General features: G+C 44.3%; 1 protein-coding gene across 1 annotated transcript; it reads left to right on the plus strand.

The window, feature by feature from the left end:
* The first annotated feature begins 10,375 nt into the window (after positions 1-10,375).
* On the plus strand, positions 10,376-15,562 carry LOC101783409 (transcription factor EMB1444). Its single transcript, XM_004953368.3, has 10 exons — positions 10,376-10,657; positions 11,577-11,666; positions 11,944-12,049; positions 12,393-12,434; positions 12,567-12,626; positions 12,893-14,263; positions 14,345-14,446; positions 14,545-14,724; positions 14,809-14,934; positions 15,018-15,562. The coding sequence occupies exons 1-10, from the start codon at positions 10,575-10,577 to the stop codon at positions 15,192-15,194; spliced, it is 2,337 nt and encodes a 778-aa protein (XP_004953425.1). The 5' UTR covers positions 10,376-10,574; the 3' UTR covers positions 15,195-15,562.
* The last annotated feature ends 104 nt before the right edge of the window (positions 15,563-15,666 follow it).

The raw sequence follows: 15,666 nt of genomic DNA on the forward strand, positions 1-15,666 counted from the left end.
TAAACCCCCCTCGAGACCGAACAGCGTGGTAAGTCCGCCTGTTGAGGGCGACTACGCAATAGTCCATGACGTGAGGTAGAAGCCTCGCCACGGCGATCATGCCATCCCACGGTGTGGGCCTTTGTCGGCGTCTCCAGCTATAAGACCTTGTTCCTCCGGGCTAAGGGACCCTGTCAATCGGGATGGTGGTCCATCACCGACCCTTCCGGCGCAGATGGGCAGCGGTTTTTTTTGGGAGGGGACCGGATCTAGGGGGAGGTGTGCGGATCTTGGTGGAGGACCACAGGAGGAGGATTGGTAGGAGGCTTTTTTTGACGAGAGGAGGCGGAGGGTTCGAGGACGGGAGGGGAGGAGTCGGAGGAAAAAACATTTAGGTTTTTTTTTTTTTTTTTGGGGGGTGGGGGGGGGGGGGGTCGTAGGCCTTCGAGATCGTTGATCAACCCGGAATCACGCGATCTGAGATCCAAACAACAGCACATGTCTCCAAAACCTCAAAAGCACGTATACTACTAGTAACGTAGCTGCACATCCATTGTTTGGTCCATGCATATTGTACTCTCTGAGGCTGTACTACACTACTGTTTCTCAACTGACATGTGAAACTCAGAAAAAGGAGTGACCAAACAGTTCACGGACACACTCATTCCTCTATGATGTTGAACGGAGCACAGCACCGCCGGCCGATCGATCCCGACGTAACGGAGCAAAGCCAAAGCGCCAACCGCCGAACAACCCGAAGGCGTGGAGCGCCGGCAATCATGCCGGCTCGCTCACGCACCGGCGGGCCGAACCAACACGTACGTAAAAAGGTGGCAGTGGCCAGGGTCCAGGGAGGAGAGTGGACGAGAGAAGAGGGAAGTGAACAGCCGCCCGGCCCAGAGCGCCGGCCCGGAACGCGCCAACTACCGGTAAAAGCGGGCGAATGAAACGCGAGCGCGCGGGGGGACTGCACCGCGTGCACGCCGACGCCGATTGTTCTTCCTCGGCGGCGGCGGTTCGAGTGGGCCGGGCCTGGAGGGGTGGGGTCGTGGGGAGACCCGAGAGCAGGAGCAGCAGCAATGCGGCATGATGGCCGCGGGTACGTGTTGGCCGGCCGTGCATGCCAACCGCGGGGACGGGGCCAGCGTGCGCCCTGCGTGGGCGGCAGGTGGCCGACAGGCGCCGGGGCGCGGCCAGGCGCGCGGAACGAGGCGAGCGCGGGGCAGCGGAGGCAAACTGGTGCGGTGACAACGGCCGGCCGGTGATGGGCGCCGGGAGGAGCTAGCCTAGCCACGTGAGGTGTCTCCGGCGCGGCGGTCGAGGTGGTGGTGATGGGGGCGACGGGAGGAACGGTCGGGTTCGGGCGTTCGGCTGGGCGGCTGGCCGGCCGCGCCGGGGAGAGGAAAGGACCACACTTCTGCATCCCCACAGAACGGAGAAGATTACGTTGCTGCATCGCAGTAACATTCGTCACAGGTTAACAAGCAGTTTGAGCTGAGATCAAAACACTTGGAAGCGATGTAAAAAAGGATACCCATACCCCAGTCCGGCAGTCCCCAGCAGCAGCACTGCCCCCGGACTGCACGCGTCGATGCATGTACTACCAAACACCCCTAGAGAAGAATATTCAGGACACCACTCCATCCCCAAATTTTGGTGGGGGTGGTCCAGCTCGTAGGTGGCCCAGCAGCAGCCCCAGCCAAAAGACCTCGCCACGTCCCTGTTGCTTGGTGCCCTTTTCCTTTCCACTGTTCTTTGGTGGTCCGCCCCGTCCGTGGAGCCACAGCCACTTGGGGGCAGCAGGGGCCAGGGGCACTGCCACTCGGAGACCGTGAGCAGTGAACATGAGCAGGAACCAAACCCAGCGCCACCAGTCGTCCCAGGAATTTTAGGCCTTGTTTAGTTGTGAAAGTTGAAGGTGCCAAATTACTGTTACAGCACTGTAGCACACTGTAGCGTTTCGTTTGTATTTGTGAATTATTATCCAAACATTGATTAATTAGGCTCAAAAGATTCGTCTCGCAAAGTACAACAAAACTGTGCAATTAGTTTTTAATTTCGTCTACATTTAGTACTCCATGCATGCACCGCAAGTTTGATGTGATGGGGAGTCTTCTTTTTGCATAGTGACAAAGTTAGGAGTTGGGGGTGAAGTAAACACGGACTTATTCCCTACCCACAGTCAGACAAACAGTAAAAATTCCCTGCACCCGTCCCCTTACGGTCCGTGCTTACCAACCGTGCCATGCCTCTCGTATGGCCCGCCCGCCAGGCAAAGAACGAACAGTGTGCAGTGCAGCACAAACGTCAGTTCACGCGTGCATACAGTTGCGCTGGTAGGGATGGCAACGGGGATCCGATCCCCGATTACCCACGGGGAATTTCTCTATCAGGGGATGGAGACGGTGATCTAAACGGGCAAAAGATCATACATCGCATACGCAATGGTATAGGGTTTGTCAACTGAAGACAAAACAGCACACGTCGGTGGAAGGATTGTAGATGGGCCAGCGTTTGGTTGACTAGCTCAATTAATTTTTTGATCTGCGCTAGCAGGGCCGCCTCAGGCGTACTGCTCGATGCTGGACAGCGGCGAGGCTATGCCTCATGCGCGCAACGGTGCAAGCATCCATGTATCGTGCAAGTCTTCACCTTTTTATTTATTTTTTTCTTTATTTTGTTCTTTTTTTGGATTATTTTGTTCCTTGTTTTAATTTTTTTTGCACGCGCCCTCTCCGTACATCTGCATGCAAAGGTTCTTGGTGCATTTGTGCAGCTATTTTTTTCTTCTTCTTCTTTTCTATTTTATTTCTCTTCTTATTTCTCTCCTTTTTTATTTCTACTTATGTAGATATGTTTTCTTACGATAGGTATTTATTGTTCGTGGTGTCAAATGTGAAGTCTGTTTATTAGTATCATTTGTTCCCGATGTTTAATCTTTTCTTCGATGCATACAAACATTTTTTACTAATATTTAATATTTCATTCGCTACATGTAATCATTTATTTTTTATGTTTAATATTTTGTGCACGGTTCATGTAGGCAGTAATTTGCTCGTGATGTTAAGTTTCTATTATTTGTTTCTACTATTAATACTAGTAGAGAATTCTTGTTATTACTTAGTAAAGGTAGTTGTTATATATATATTCACTCGTTTGTTTGTGGTGTGAAATTATATGTTTACTTTATATTATTTGTTTGTATGTTAAATTATTTGGTCGCTTTAAAGATTAAACTGGTCAACCATATAGACTCGTGGATTACAATATCGTTATATGTTCATAGTGTATTTGTTCCAAATGTACATTTTTTTATTAAATGAGTTCATATAATTTGTTTTAGGTTTATGAATACTTGTTCTATGAGTTACTGCAACTTGTTCGAGGTATGTAGATCCTTACTTGTATTTGCTTAGTTATTTATTATTATTATTATCTTTTATTTTATTTGGTTTTCCCTTATTCCCTATCTAATGTTTTTATTTATTGTTATATTTTGCATTCTATTCTTTTTTATCTATTATTTCCTCACCCATACTCTTATTTTAGTTTTGTTTTGTTTTTATTTATTCATCCATCACTTCTTATATTTAAAGTTATCTATTTTTATTTATTTATGGATTATAATATTTATTCTATGTTCATAATGTATTTATTCAAAATATTTTCCGTCAGTTCGCATAATTTGTTCGCATCATACAATAATTTTGTTCTTGATATTCGATATTTTGTTCACTGTATATAATCATTTATTCATCGTGTTTATATTTTATTCGTACAGAACAATCATTTGTTCATGTTATCCAAATATTTATTCACAGTGACCAAAAATATTATTTATATTAAAATATACTTGAAATCTTTTGAAAAAGAAATATACTTGAAAAATAAATCTCACCAACAAGTTACGTGTAGTGTTATTTTTAAGATCTTATTATAAGAAACATCTTGATGTGATAAAAAATAATTTGGATGCTCGGTTAACAATCTAAGTATCTTTTCTTTAACTTTCTAATAATAATTCAGTCTTTTTTTTACCACACTATTAGTTGTATGTCAAGTTTAATACTTTCTTCGCATCGTATAGTTTTTCGTTCATATTTTGTCCGCTGTATATAGTTATTTGTTCGTGATATTTAATATTTTGTTTGTATGAAACAATCATTTGTTCATAGTGTTCAAAAATTTGTTCGTAGTAATAAAAATTAATATTTAATATTTAAAAATATTTTTTTAAAAATCAGCCAAATATAGTCCATGGTGGTCTTATTTTGAAGATATTGTTATAAGAAAGTATAATCGGAATTTAATTTTTAATTTGGATATTCGGTTAGCAATCTACGGAATTCTTTAGTCCTATGAAATTTTTGGGACTCGATGATATCAGCTAGTTTGTTTGATTCCTCTGCATGCATATATTCATCGCGCGATTTGTTCAGACCCACACACATATTAGTTGAGATACGGCACCGCTCCTTCAGGTAATGCCTGCGAATCTGTCGCCTTCGATGACGTATAGCCGCGCACGAAAACATGCCCCCGTCGGGGACCCTGATTTCAGCTGGAGAACAAGGCCCATTGCAGTCCGATCCATTCAGATGTGCCAAACCCTAATTCCCTAACCTTATCCAAATCAGTGAAATCACTCCCTTCTCCTCCCCTCCCTCCCCTTTCCCCATCACTCAGTGGCGCCGGCGCATCTGCTACTCTCAGCGGCTCAGCGCGGCACCTCTCCTTCTCCGTCCCCGTTTGCCCACAGCCGCTGAGGCCGCCGGTGCAAGCTGCTGGGGGGCACCACGTCCGCAGCCTGCCGACTGCTACCCCCATCCCTCGACGTCTCCGCCCGTCCTCCATCCCAGACTGGAGGCAGTCGATGCAAGGACTCCAGGAGACGCGCTGGCTGCAGCCACCTGCAACGAGCTCCCTGGATCTGTAGGCTTGTGCTGCAATTTGCAGTCCTGCAGAGGAGCAATGATCTACGGGGTGATAATGGCAACAAGACAAAAAGGTTATAATGACATGCCGGATGAAGCTTTCAAGGAAATGTGTATCACATTTTCGCTTTTGGCTTTTGTTTGCTCAGAGAGAAGGTAAGTTGCATGTAGAGTTGTATATGGAGTGTGATTGGTCTATCTTTTTTTCTTCTTCATTCTTGTGAGATGTTTGAAGCTCTCTATACCTGAAAATTAATTCCCCGCGCGGGGACGGGGATGGGAGCACCCCGCAAGCATTGACGGGAACGGGGATTTTTTTCTCCCCGCGGGGACGGGGATGGGGGAGGCAACCCCGACGGGGAATTCCACGTTGCCATCCCTAGGCGCTGGTAGTACGTGCTTAGTGCATCGCTTTCGTTGGCATCGCTGGCCGTCGGGTCCGCCAGCCATGACGCCATGTAGCTAGCTCTAGCTGCTAGGAAGATCCAGCCCAGACGACGAAGTGACGGACCAGGACGAGCGAGATGTACGCGCGTCGTTACTGCACCCAAGTCCGCGTCGCGACGACGGGGAGCGCGTACGTACTGGCCGTAGCCATCGACCATCGTCTATCGATCAGCCTCTCCCCGCTCCGATCCCGGCCTACACGCCCGATCGTCCAAACGCTACCGTCCAGCGCGCGCGGGATCTCCGAACGTGACCGTCAGATCGAATGATCGATCAGCGCGGGCGCCCGTCCTTCTCGCGCGTCCGCTGGTCTTTGGCCGCAACCGAGAGCCGACATGCTTGAGCGACCGAGCCCTTGGCGCACCCGACGCTAGCGAGCAGGTTACGTGATCCCCAGGGCGTCGCGTTTGCGACTAGTCATACCCGCCACCCATCAGGGATATCGTCGGTTGGTCACATGCAGTGGCGGAGCCAGCCATGGCGCCTAGGTGGCTGCTCTTCTTCCTCCTTTCTCCTTAAAAATGGAGGGCGCCACTGGTCATGCGTACATGTCTTCGATTTCGATCACTCGATCTGCCGTGTGCGACTGTGGATTATTGCTTGCGATTGAAGGCGACGCGCCGGCTACGGTTGGGGGATAACGGCGCGCTTTTGTCCGCTTGCTGTACGCGTACGCTTGATTAGTCAGCTAAGGTCGTTGTCGAGCATATGATATGGAATCCTAGAAGATCTGTCATGTACTACTCTACGATGCCGCTTTCTAGTCCATGCATGACCGTTCAAGAACCAAGATGCAATGCACCCCGGCAATACGAAGATATATATGATATCTCATCAGCACTAGTATACGTTAACATGCACATGTACAGTATATTTGAAGTTCTAAACATAGTACTACTAGCTAATTACTATGCATGCTTACTTTAAGAATAAAAATCATGCATGCTGGTGTGTTAATTAGACTGTTGTTAGTGGTAGATATGCACAGAAGGCATGCATAGTGGGTGCAATGATTTCCTTCGTTTTGTCCCTGTCAGAAGTCAGAGGTCAGAATATTATGATGCCCAATATGCCCTGGCTCACATGATCATGCGTGCCTGCGGTTACTGTAGTGAATGACCATCTATCAGCTCGATCGATGCCTCGACGTATCATCACCGCGCCAATTTTATCTTGTCTGCCTACGCCACGACAGGGTTACATGTAAGGCAGGACTTTTTGCCTACGCGCAAATCTGATTTTTTTTTTAGTTTGCCCTACAATACACATACAGTACATGATATATCGCCACTCTGGTATCACAGATAGTGAGGGGCTCTTCATTTGGGGTAGTTGATGATTTGCGCTAGTATATGATCAACTTAATTATAGCGAGCCAGTGGGACTGATTTTTAAGGGGTCATTAGTCACCCGTCAAGTATACTTTATATATATTTCAAGTGGGTCGAAGATGGTTACAGTGCTCATTATATGATTCTATCTATCTGCAGTATACTGTTTGATTTGATGGGTGCTGCATCTTTCAAAAAAAAAAGATTTGATGTGGGTGCTGCTAATATGGTGCAACACCATGAGCTCTTTTCTTTTGGAAAGGACGGCATTATATCTAGACTATAGAGCACTAGTCAATGATTGCATGATGCTTAGCCAAATAGTGTTAGCAAGTCAAATTAATATTGTACCTAAATTGTGTATCTGAGTGGACCATACAAATCCATGGCACATACATACACCACCATTTCCTTAATTTGAAGAATAAAGAAGGCAGAAACCTCTTCATAGTGTGATGACTGATGAGCACATGTGACTACTAGAAACGGTAGTTTCCCGGCCTGGTGTGGGTTCAAGTCCGGTGGGTGTGCTCTCCTGGAAGTCGGAACCTCTATCAGTCCTCAACATGTCACCATATTTAATAGGATATATACTTCCTCCATTCCAAATTGTAAATCATTTTAAGAATCTTGGAGAGTTAGAGCATCTCAAGTTTGACCAAAATTATAGAGAAAAATATAAAGATTTATGACATTAAATAGATATATTATGAAAATATAATTGATAAAGAATCTAATGATACTTAGTTGACATCATAAATGTTATTATATGATAATAAATTTGGTCAAACTTGAGATACTTTGATTCTCCAAGATTCTTGGAATGACTTACAATTTGGAACGGAAGGAGTAATAATTTGTAGCCATTGCCTTTATGTGCAGTTTTAACGACCACGAGTTTTAATAATCGTAGAGCATTCTACCATTGGATTAGTTATGAGTTCTGCACGCGTCTAATATTTTCTGATTTGATCCAATGTACGAAATATGGCCCTGTACTGGTAAGTACATACATCTAAAATCCAGTGAGTAGCGTATCATTATATATGGACGAAACTAAAACCTACATGCCGCTGCTTTTTACCAGGTCCTCTTCTCTTCTTTTCACAAAGTGGGTGTGTGGCCTGAGAAATGTGAGAGCTGATCTGCAAAAGCAACACTTTCTTAGGTAGCGTCATTGACCTAGCCGGAGTATATACGGTAAGCTTTTGGCTGGGGGGACAATATTATGACCCTTAATGCCAAGATTGGTGGTGGATGCTTGAGGGTCTTGTAGTAGGCTCTGGCCTCCTGTGAGTCCTGCTTAATTAGCCGATTTTTGTGCTTCAGATATTTAACATTAAATATATGAATAAAATTATCTTTGTTATTATCATATTATATGGAACAACCATATATAACTCTAATATAAACTGATATATATGCCCTAAAACTGAAATGGCAGCGTGTGGTACGGTGCATAATCCGAACTGATACGCTAAACCTTGTGATCGACTAAAGAAATACACCTACATTATTATCAGAAAGATCTCAGGCCCTGCTCCTGTTGTAGTAACTATATGCATGCTGGAAAAGCTAGCATATCAGATTTGCATTGTCCTCAGTCCCATCCTTTTACATCTTGCCTTACCAACCAACCAGCAAGATGATGGTGGAATGGTTAGGGTATGCGGAGGACAATCATGAAGTTGCAGGCATATATCACCTCAAAAGGAGCGGGGGAGGAAGGGAACCCTAGAAATATTCTCTTGGTAGCCTGATAGCAGCCTCTCAGTCGTAGCCTCGTAGGTGACCAAACATATCATTGGGTTAGGAGCAACAGTTTACTGTAAACTTCAGTGGTCCAGTTCCTCGTGTAGAACCAGGAAACAAGAACAGTTTTTGTAGCAAACTTATATGATCATGAATCGTCGTGTGTAACAGGTTTTTGGGTTAGTGTAGTTTTTGGTGATGTGGGCTAGAAAGAACGTGTGTAAGAGCTTAAATATGTAAACTAGTTTAATTTCACTTTAATGAGAAAACCTTCTTTCCATCTTAAAAAAATAAATAAAAATCATAATATTATGGGTATGTTTGTACATTTGACAATTACTTTGTTTATTTTTTTGTGGGGTCCGTGCCTATGTGAATTTGTAGGAATGCGCATTCATTATGAGCTTCTCTAAAGCCACCATCTTAGTCAAGATTCCTTCAAATACGTGGGGTTTGCGTTGCCACAATGGGAGTTTTCTTGAGGTCGTAGTGGATGCAATGTGCTCATGTCCTAGACAACATTCATGCATATTGATGTATGAAATTAATGATGCTAAGGTGCCAGTAGTACTTGCCCTAGCTAGACATGCACTGTAGACAGAGATAGACGGTGGTGTTGTGCATGTAGGAGCACTGCATGTCCGCACACATCACAGAGTACCAGACTATGTCTACTTAACTGCACATATATCCCTTCGTGTATAGTCATGAAAATCTTCTTATTTTAAGACACGGATCATCGCCGGTAGTCATGAAAATCGAAACAATGGTAGGAGTACATGGCAATGATCAAGAGAATGTGCCATACATCTAGGAGGAATTATTGAAAAAACGGGAGCGCAACATCAACTTTGATACACCATAGAAGATGCTCTTCTTTCAGCTAACTATTCATTCCACAGACGAGACAAGAAATTATGCTTGTCTATTCGTTTGGAGTTGGTGAACTTGACTGGTGTCTATCGCTTCCCATTTTCCCGGCTTTACCACGCTGCTCAATTATGTTGATCTCACGTACGCGTCACGGTGCAGTAGTACCGCACGTAAGTTTCGGCCGATGGCGAGCACTGACCACTAACTTAAATCCGTATTATACCTCGCGTAATCCAGACCAGATCTCTCTTTGAGTGTGGGCGACGAAAATGACGCCGGTGATCGGGACTAATTGCATCTACGCGCTTAGACACAGGTTAGATTAAAAAACCCGATGCCATTGAACGTTTGAAATTGATTATATGCCGCATACATGCAAAAGATGGATGTAGGACTCCGATCTGGATCTTGGCGGAAAAAGAGCTGAAAGAGACACAAGGTGGACTGTCGAAATCCGTTCGGTGTTCTTTTGGAAAAGTAGTAGACTACTGGTAGTAGGGTGTAAACAAGCACATTGTATATCATTATCATCAGTGGTCTGTTCTTTTCGGAGAAAGAAAGTTTAATTTGTTCATTTTCAATCATGGCTAAATTTTGCATCGATTCAATTGAACCTCGCCGAAGATTTGGGGATCTCTGCGAAAAAGTTGTGGTAAATCAACTATAATCATATTACCGATCAAGGTTTGGTTATCATTCTCAGAATTTTTTCTCATGCGCCTGTAAAACCCTTACACCTTGCTACTACTTTCAGCTTGATCGAAACTCTCAACGAGCTAGCTTGCGCACCGAGATGCGCTTTACACCGCCGGCCGGAGGGAACAGGGCAGCCGATCAGTCGTGGCTACCCATTAGCGCACTGGCCGGCGCGGCGGCACCGTCCTGCGCCGCTGGCTGGCGGGGCGACTGCCCCCAAAACCACGGGAAAACGACCAGACCTACCCGCCCGCTCGCTCCCCATCCCATTCTTCACCTCACCACACCTCGTCACCCGGCCGAGGCCATGGGCTGGCCCCTGCGACCCTGCCCCACGCCTCCACTAGTTTAAAGGCTCCGCCCGGCTGCCCGCTGCGGCGCTGCGCCTCCCACAGTCCCACTCCCACCTCTCCTCTCCTCCTCCCTCCGCTCGCCCCTCGCTCCCGCTCATTTATCGCGCCGCGCGCGCGCGCGCTCCGCGCCTAAACCCTTGCACTCCCGGCGGATTAGCAGTAGCACTACCCGCCCGCTTCGACACGACCTGGTGGCGCGGTTTGCCTCCATGGCGGGGGCGCTGGGAGCGCTGTGCCGCGCCGGGGGCTGGTCATACGCGGCGATCTGGCGCTCCGACCGTCGCGACCCGCGGTGAGTGAGAGTAGATCTGCGCTGCACTCTCAGTCCCTAGTCTTTTTGCTAAGCGCGTGGCTACGAACACGGGACGTCCACAATTCCGCACAAACTCCAACTGTATTCTCAATCTAGGGCGTTTCATCAAATTTTCTGTGTTTTTGGATTACTGGCTGCGGAGACGGGAGACGGCGCACATTTTGATGCTCTCCGCGCCCAGTTTCGGTTTGTTCGGAACTGTTTCAGCTTTTGTGCATGTAACTCCCTGGCTTCCCAAAATTTTCGTGACACTTTGCTTTGGAGCGTTCTACGACTGTTTTCCTCTCCCATGTTTCTCCAACGAATGAGTACTCAAAACTTGCAAGTAACGATACAGCTAGCAAAGTGCGCGCTGGGATCTGAAGCCTGCAGACTGCAGTTTAGTTTGGTAGAAATGGGTCCATATTTTTTCAGTTTTTCAGAAATGGAACAAGGGAAAGCTATCTGAACTCCATAGCTTCTGTATGCTCATTTCTTTTCTCGTGCTGTATTAGCAGGGGTCATGCGCACATATATTCCTCCCTTAGTGGTATCTCTGCCTGCAGCTGCAAAACCTGTCTCCCTGTAGTTGTACTGCTTAAAACTGTGTGCACGGAATGCTGAAGTCTTCTGGGCTGTAAAAAGTTGCTCCTTTCCTTTTTCCTCCCTTTCCTAGACAAGGATTCTGCGCTGCATTAAAAATGACAGAAAGATTGTCTCCTCTTTTGTAGATATCTGTTTTTTTTTTGTTTGGGGCATCGTAAAAGTTGTCGATCATCATTCATTTTCTTCCTTTTTTCTCTCTCGTAATTTGTCATGTTTCTTTGCTTGCTCCCATAATATCTGCGCAGTAGCTGGTTACCTGCCGGTTAGTTACACATTCTGGTTCTTTCCACTGATGCTTGGTTTGGTATTTTAGGCTGCTTACAATAGGAGAATGCCACTGTGAAGATGAAGCAAGAAAAGTGATGGAGAAGATGGTCAATCAAGTCCATGTTGTCGGAGAAGGGTACGCAAAATTATCTTATTCATGCTTTATTCAGTTTATCTTTTTCAAATGCAAGTCTTTTAGGTTGATATAACTTGGTGCCCGCAAATTTTTATGCTTCTAAGCAGATAATTTGAATACTAGAAGCCCGAATTATTTGGGACATATTTTCCCATTGCATCATTTTGGACAATTATTCTGTCATAGGTTTTTGAATGATACTTGAAATTTTTCGCTTCTCCGTTGAGGATTTATTACTTCCAACTACTTATTGATATTATCTCATCTTTTATCGCAGCGTCATAGGAAGAGCTCTAATAAGTGGGGAGTACCAATGGATTTGTGATGATATCCCCTTCAGTTTGTCTCAGATAAGCGATGCAGATAACCTAGGTTTATTTCAGGTAGATGTTTCCTTCTATGTTCTTCCTTGATTAGGTTCTGTGTCAAAACTGTAATTTTTATGATTCATTTTACTAGTTTATATTATTAGTATAGCACCACATGTGGAAATTCTAAAAAATAACCATAGATAAAGGCCAAAACAAACCATTTTCCTCAATTGTTTTTTCTATGTTGATAATGCCATGACACCCAAATGCTTGTTTGTTGAGCAAATGAATGAACATATAGGTTGTCAAAACAAAATCCACTAGTTCGTCCAGTTTGTGTACATCATTTCGGCTAATTTGCTGCAGAAAGTAAGAAATTTCCTTGTTTTAACAGAGGAAGCTTACCTTCTTGTAGGGTTATACTTGGTGGCAACATCAGTTCCTAAGCGGAATAAAGGTTTTTGCTCTATTTCTTTTCCTTGTAACAGTTCGCTCTAAAGTTTATGCATATTTGGAGCATAAATCAGTTCATTATTTAAATATTAAAAAAATTATAGACCAGTCGCTGAAAAGGACACATCTTCTACAGACTATTGCAGTAGTACCTATCCCGGCGTTTGGTGTGGCACAGTTCGGTTCCATGCAAAAGGTTAGTATGCTAATTTTTGAAAGCAACTTAGACATGGTCATGGTGTCATTGTTTTGGTGGTTAGAAAATTTTTTGTACGAGTTTGCCTGAAGATGCTATCTCTGGATTCGTGCCAGATCTCGAGAAGATGAACATTTGAGAAGCATTTCTTGTCTGCACTACTAAATAATTAAGAATGTGTGCAATGCTAGTTGATATTTGTTTGCAACTAAGGCATCATAATGTGCATACCTTCTCACGAATGTTAAAAAAAATTACATTTACAGGTTTCTGAAAGCTTGGAGTTTCTGGATCAAGTTAAAGGTGCAGCTTTTCTGACGGAAAGTATTTCATGGCACCCTTCAGCCAGAGATGTTCAGAAAGATGTTTTCACGTACAATCCACAATTTCAACTTAATTCTTCAAGCATCACAGAGGGTCTTGTAAGTATTAAGGCTGAAGCTGAAAACGCAAGGCTCCTGGAGGACACAATAACTGTAGATTCTCTCAAGAACTTTTCGATTGCTTCAAGTAATCACTCCCTGCATTCTTTTAATGGTTTCACTTCCAATGAAAGTTGCAGTGGCCTGAATCCTCACATAGTGGCCATGCCAGTGAATTCCAAGTCAATAAACAGTGTTAAAGTCTTTCAAAGTGACAGCAATTTGCGGCACAGTTATACTTCAGAGAATGCACAGCAAATCAAATCCACTAGACAGCCTGGTTTTAATTTGGCAAGTGCAGCTACAAGTTATTCAAGTTTGGCCAATCTTCCGAGAATAGAGCATGAGCTGTCATCCACACCTAACAAGCTACGATACTGCCAACAAAGTGAAAAATCATCAAGCTTCCTGGATTCGTACACATCAATATTTTCTACAGATACTGAGCTGAAATCCACTTTATTTGACAATGACACCCCGTTTGTTCAAAGTGATGTGATCCAAGAGGTCGGTACTACTGGGTCTACTTCCTATGCTTGTGAGCTCCACGAATTACCAAATGAAATATGGGGAGAAGCTACAGGAGCAACAAAACAAGTTAAAAAACGAGACAATGAAAATAATGGCTTGCTTGAAGGCACAACATTTGATCCTGTCATGCATGATTGGTGGGATGACACTGCCCTACTAGCAGGAAACACTTCACATTTCGGTGCTACTGGCATGAACTCTATTGCAGAACAGGCAAGTAGTGGTCCATCATCAGTTGAAGAGAGGGGGTTGTTTTCAGAAACTATCTTTGAGGAGCTGCTTGGATTTGACAGCAATATTAGCCCAGTTATGGCTAGCACTGATCCATTAGCTGGCTCTGTCTCAGGCTGTCGATTGCCAAGGTACAACCTTCAAGATTCATTTTCAGTGTGCAATGCACAAGAACCAGCATTGAAACTCCCTTCCATTAGCTGTACATCTGAAAATGTTCCAATTGGAGCATCAAAGGCAACCCCAGTGTCACTGCAGAATTTGTCTACGGATGATTGTGTCAGTTTGAACACTGCAAATTCCAAGGTCAGCCAGGTAAATAATCCTGAAGGAGTGAAGGTTGTTAAAAAAAGAGCTAGGCCAGGTGAAAGCACGCGGCCAAGACCAAAGGACCGTCAGCAGATACAAGAGCGCGTCAAGGAGTTACGTGAGATAGTCCCAAATAGTGCAAAGGTAAGAATTGGCCACAATATCTTTCTTTGTGTTTAACCTGGTGGTTGCTGGCTGAGTCTTATCTTTTCTTCTGCACAACAGTGTAGCATTGATGCTTTGTTGGACCGAACAATCAAGCATATGCTCTTTCTACAAAGTGTAACAAAGTATGCAGAAAAGATTAAGCAAGCTGATGAACCAAAGGTATGTCATGCTGGATAATGCAGATAACTAAACCTTGTAAAACTGAGACCGTTCAAGTTAGTGTTCTTGTTTCTGATTTAATCTCTTTTCTTGTGAAGATGATAAGCAAGGATAGTAGCGCTGTCTTGAACGATAACTCAAGTGGTGTTGTCCTGAAAGACGACCCAAGTGCTGGAATCAATGGAGGTGCCACATGGGCCTATGAGGTTGCAGGGCAGACTATGGTTTGCCCAATAATTGTTGAGGATCTTGCACCGCCTGGTCAGATGCTTGTCGAGGTATTGTTTCCAAATCATGGGTGGCCTAGTGTTCTTTTTCTGCACATTGCTGAAGTTTGAGATGGTACATTTGCTATTTAACAGATGCTATGTGAGGAACGTGGATTTTTCCTAGAGATAGCAGACACCATACGTGGATTTGGACTGACAATCTTGAAGGGACTAATGGAACTTCGTGATGGCAAGATAATGGCTCGATTTCTTGTTGAGGTAAATAAGCTCTTTTTTTGGAATGTTTTTCCATTTCCGGTGAGCTTCTCGGCTTACATTTTAGTGTGTTGGTGGTTTTGCAGGCAAACAAGAACGTGACCAGGATGGATATATTTTTATCACTTGTTCAGTTACTGCAGCAGAATAGCCTCAATCGATCTTCGGATCAGCTAACCAAGGTCATTAACAATGGTGTTCCATCTTTTGCGGAGCATCAGCAATCTCCAATATCAATTCCAGTTGGCCTTGCCGGGAGATAGCAATGATCAATATTTGAAGAAATATTAACGTAACATTTGGAGTGCCGATTTAATGGCTGGTGATGACCTTCTTCAGGTGTTGATAGAACTGACAATTATTAAGGATGTAGCGAACGCACATTGCGGTTTGAGAAGAAAATTCAGTTAGAAGGTGTACAAATTCTCATGTTGCGAGTTTAGGAATATATTGATTGATGTGATGTTGTCGCTTGTAATGTGGACACTGGTGTGAACCTATACTGGTTAGTTTGTGTGCAGTCAGACGCACAAAAATGTGTGAAGAATTGCCTCGTTTCATCTGGATTTCGAAGCAAGTGTGCCAAATAATTTTGGCTTCTGAGCTGTGATTTTCCCTTTCTTGCACCAAAGTTCCCTGTGCACCTAGAAAAGACAAAACGACTACAATTTGAAATGAAGAGAGTAGTATTTTAGTACTTATGATGATTGAACAGTTGACATCGCTCGGAGAAGG

This window comes from Setaria italica, chromosome I, assembly GCF_000263155.2.
Source record: "Setaria italica strain Yugu1 chromosome I, Setaria_italica_v2.0, whole genome shotgun sequence".
NCBI lineage: Eukaryota > Viridiplantae > Streptophyta > Magnoliopsida > Poales > Poaceae > Setaria > Setaria italica.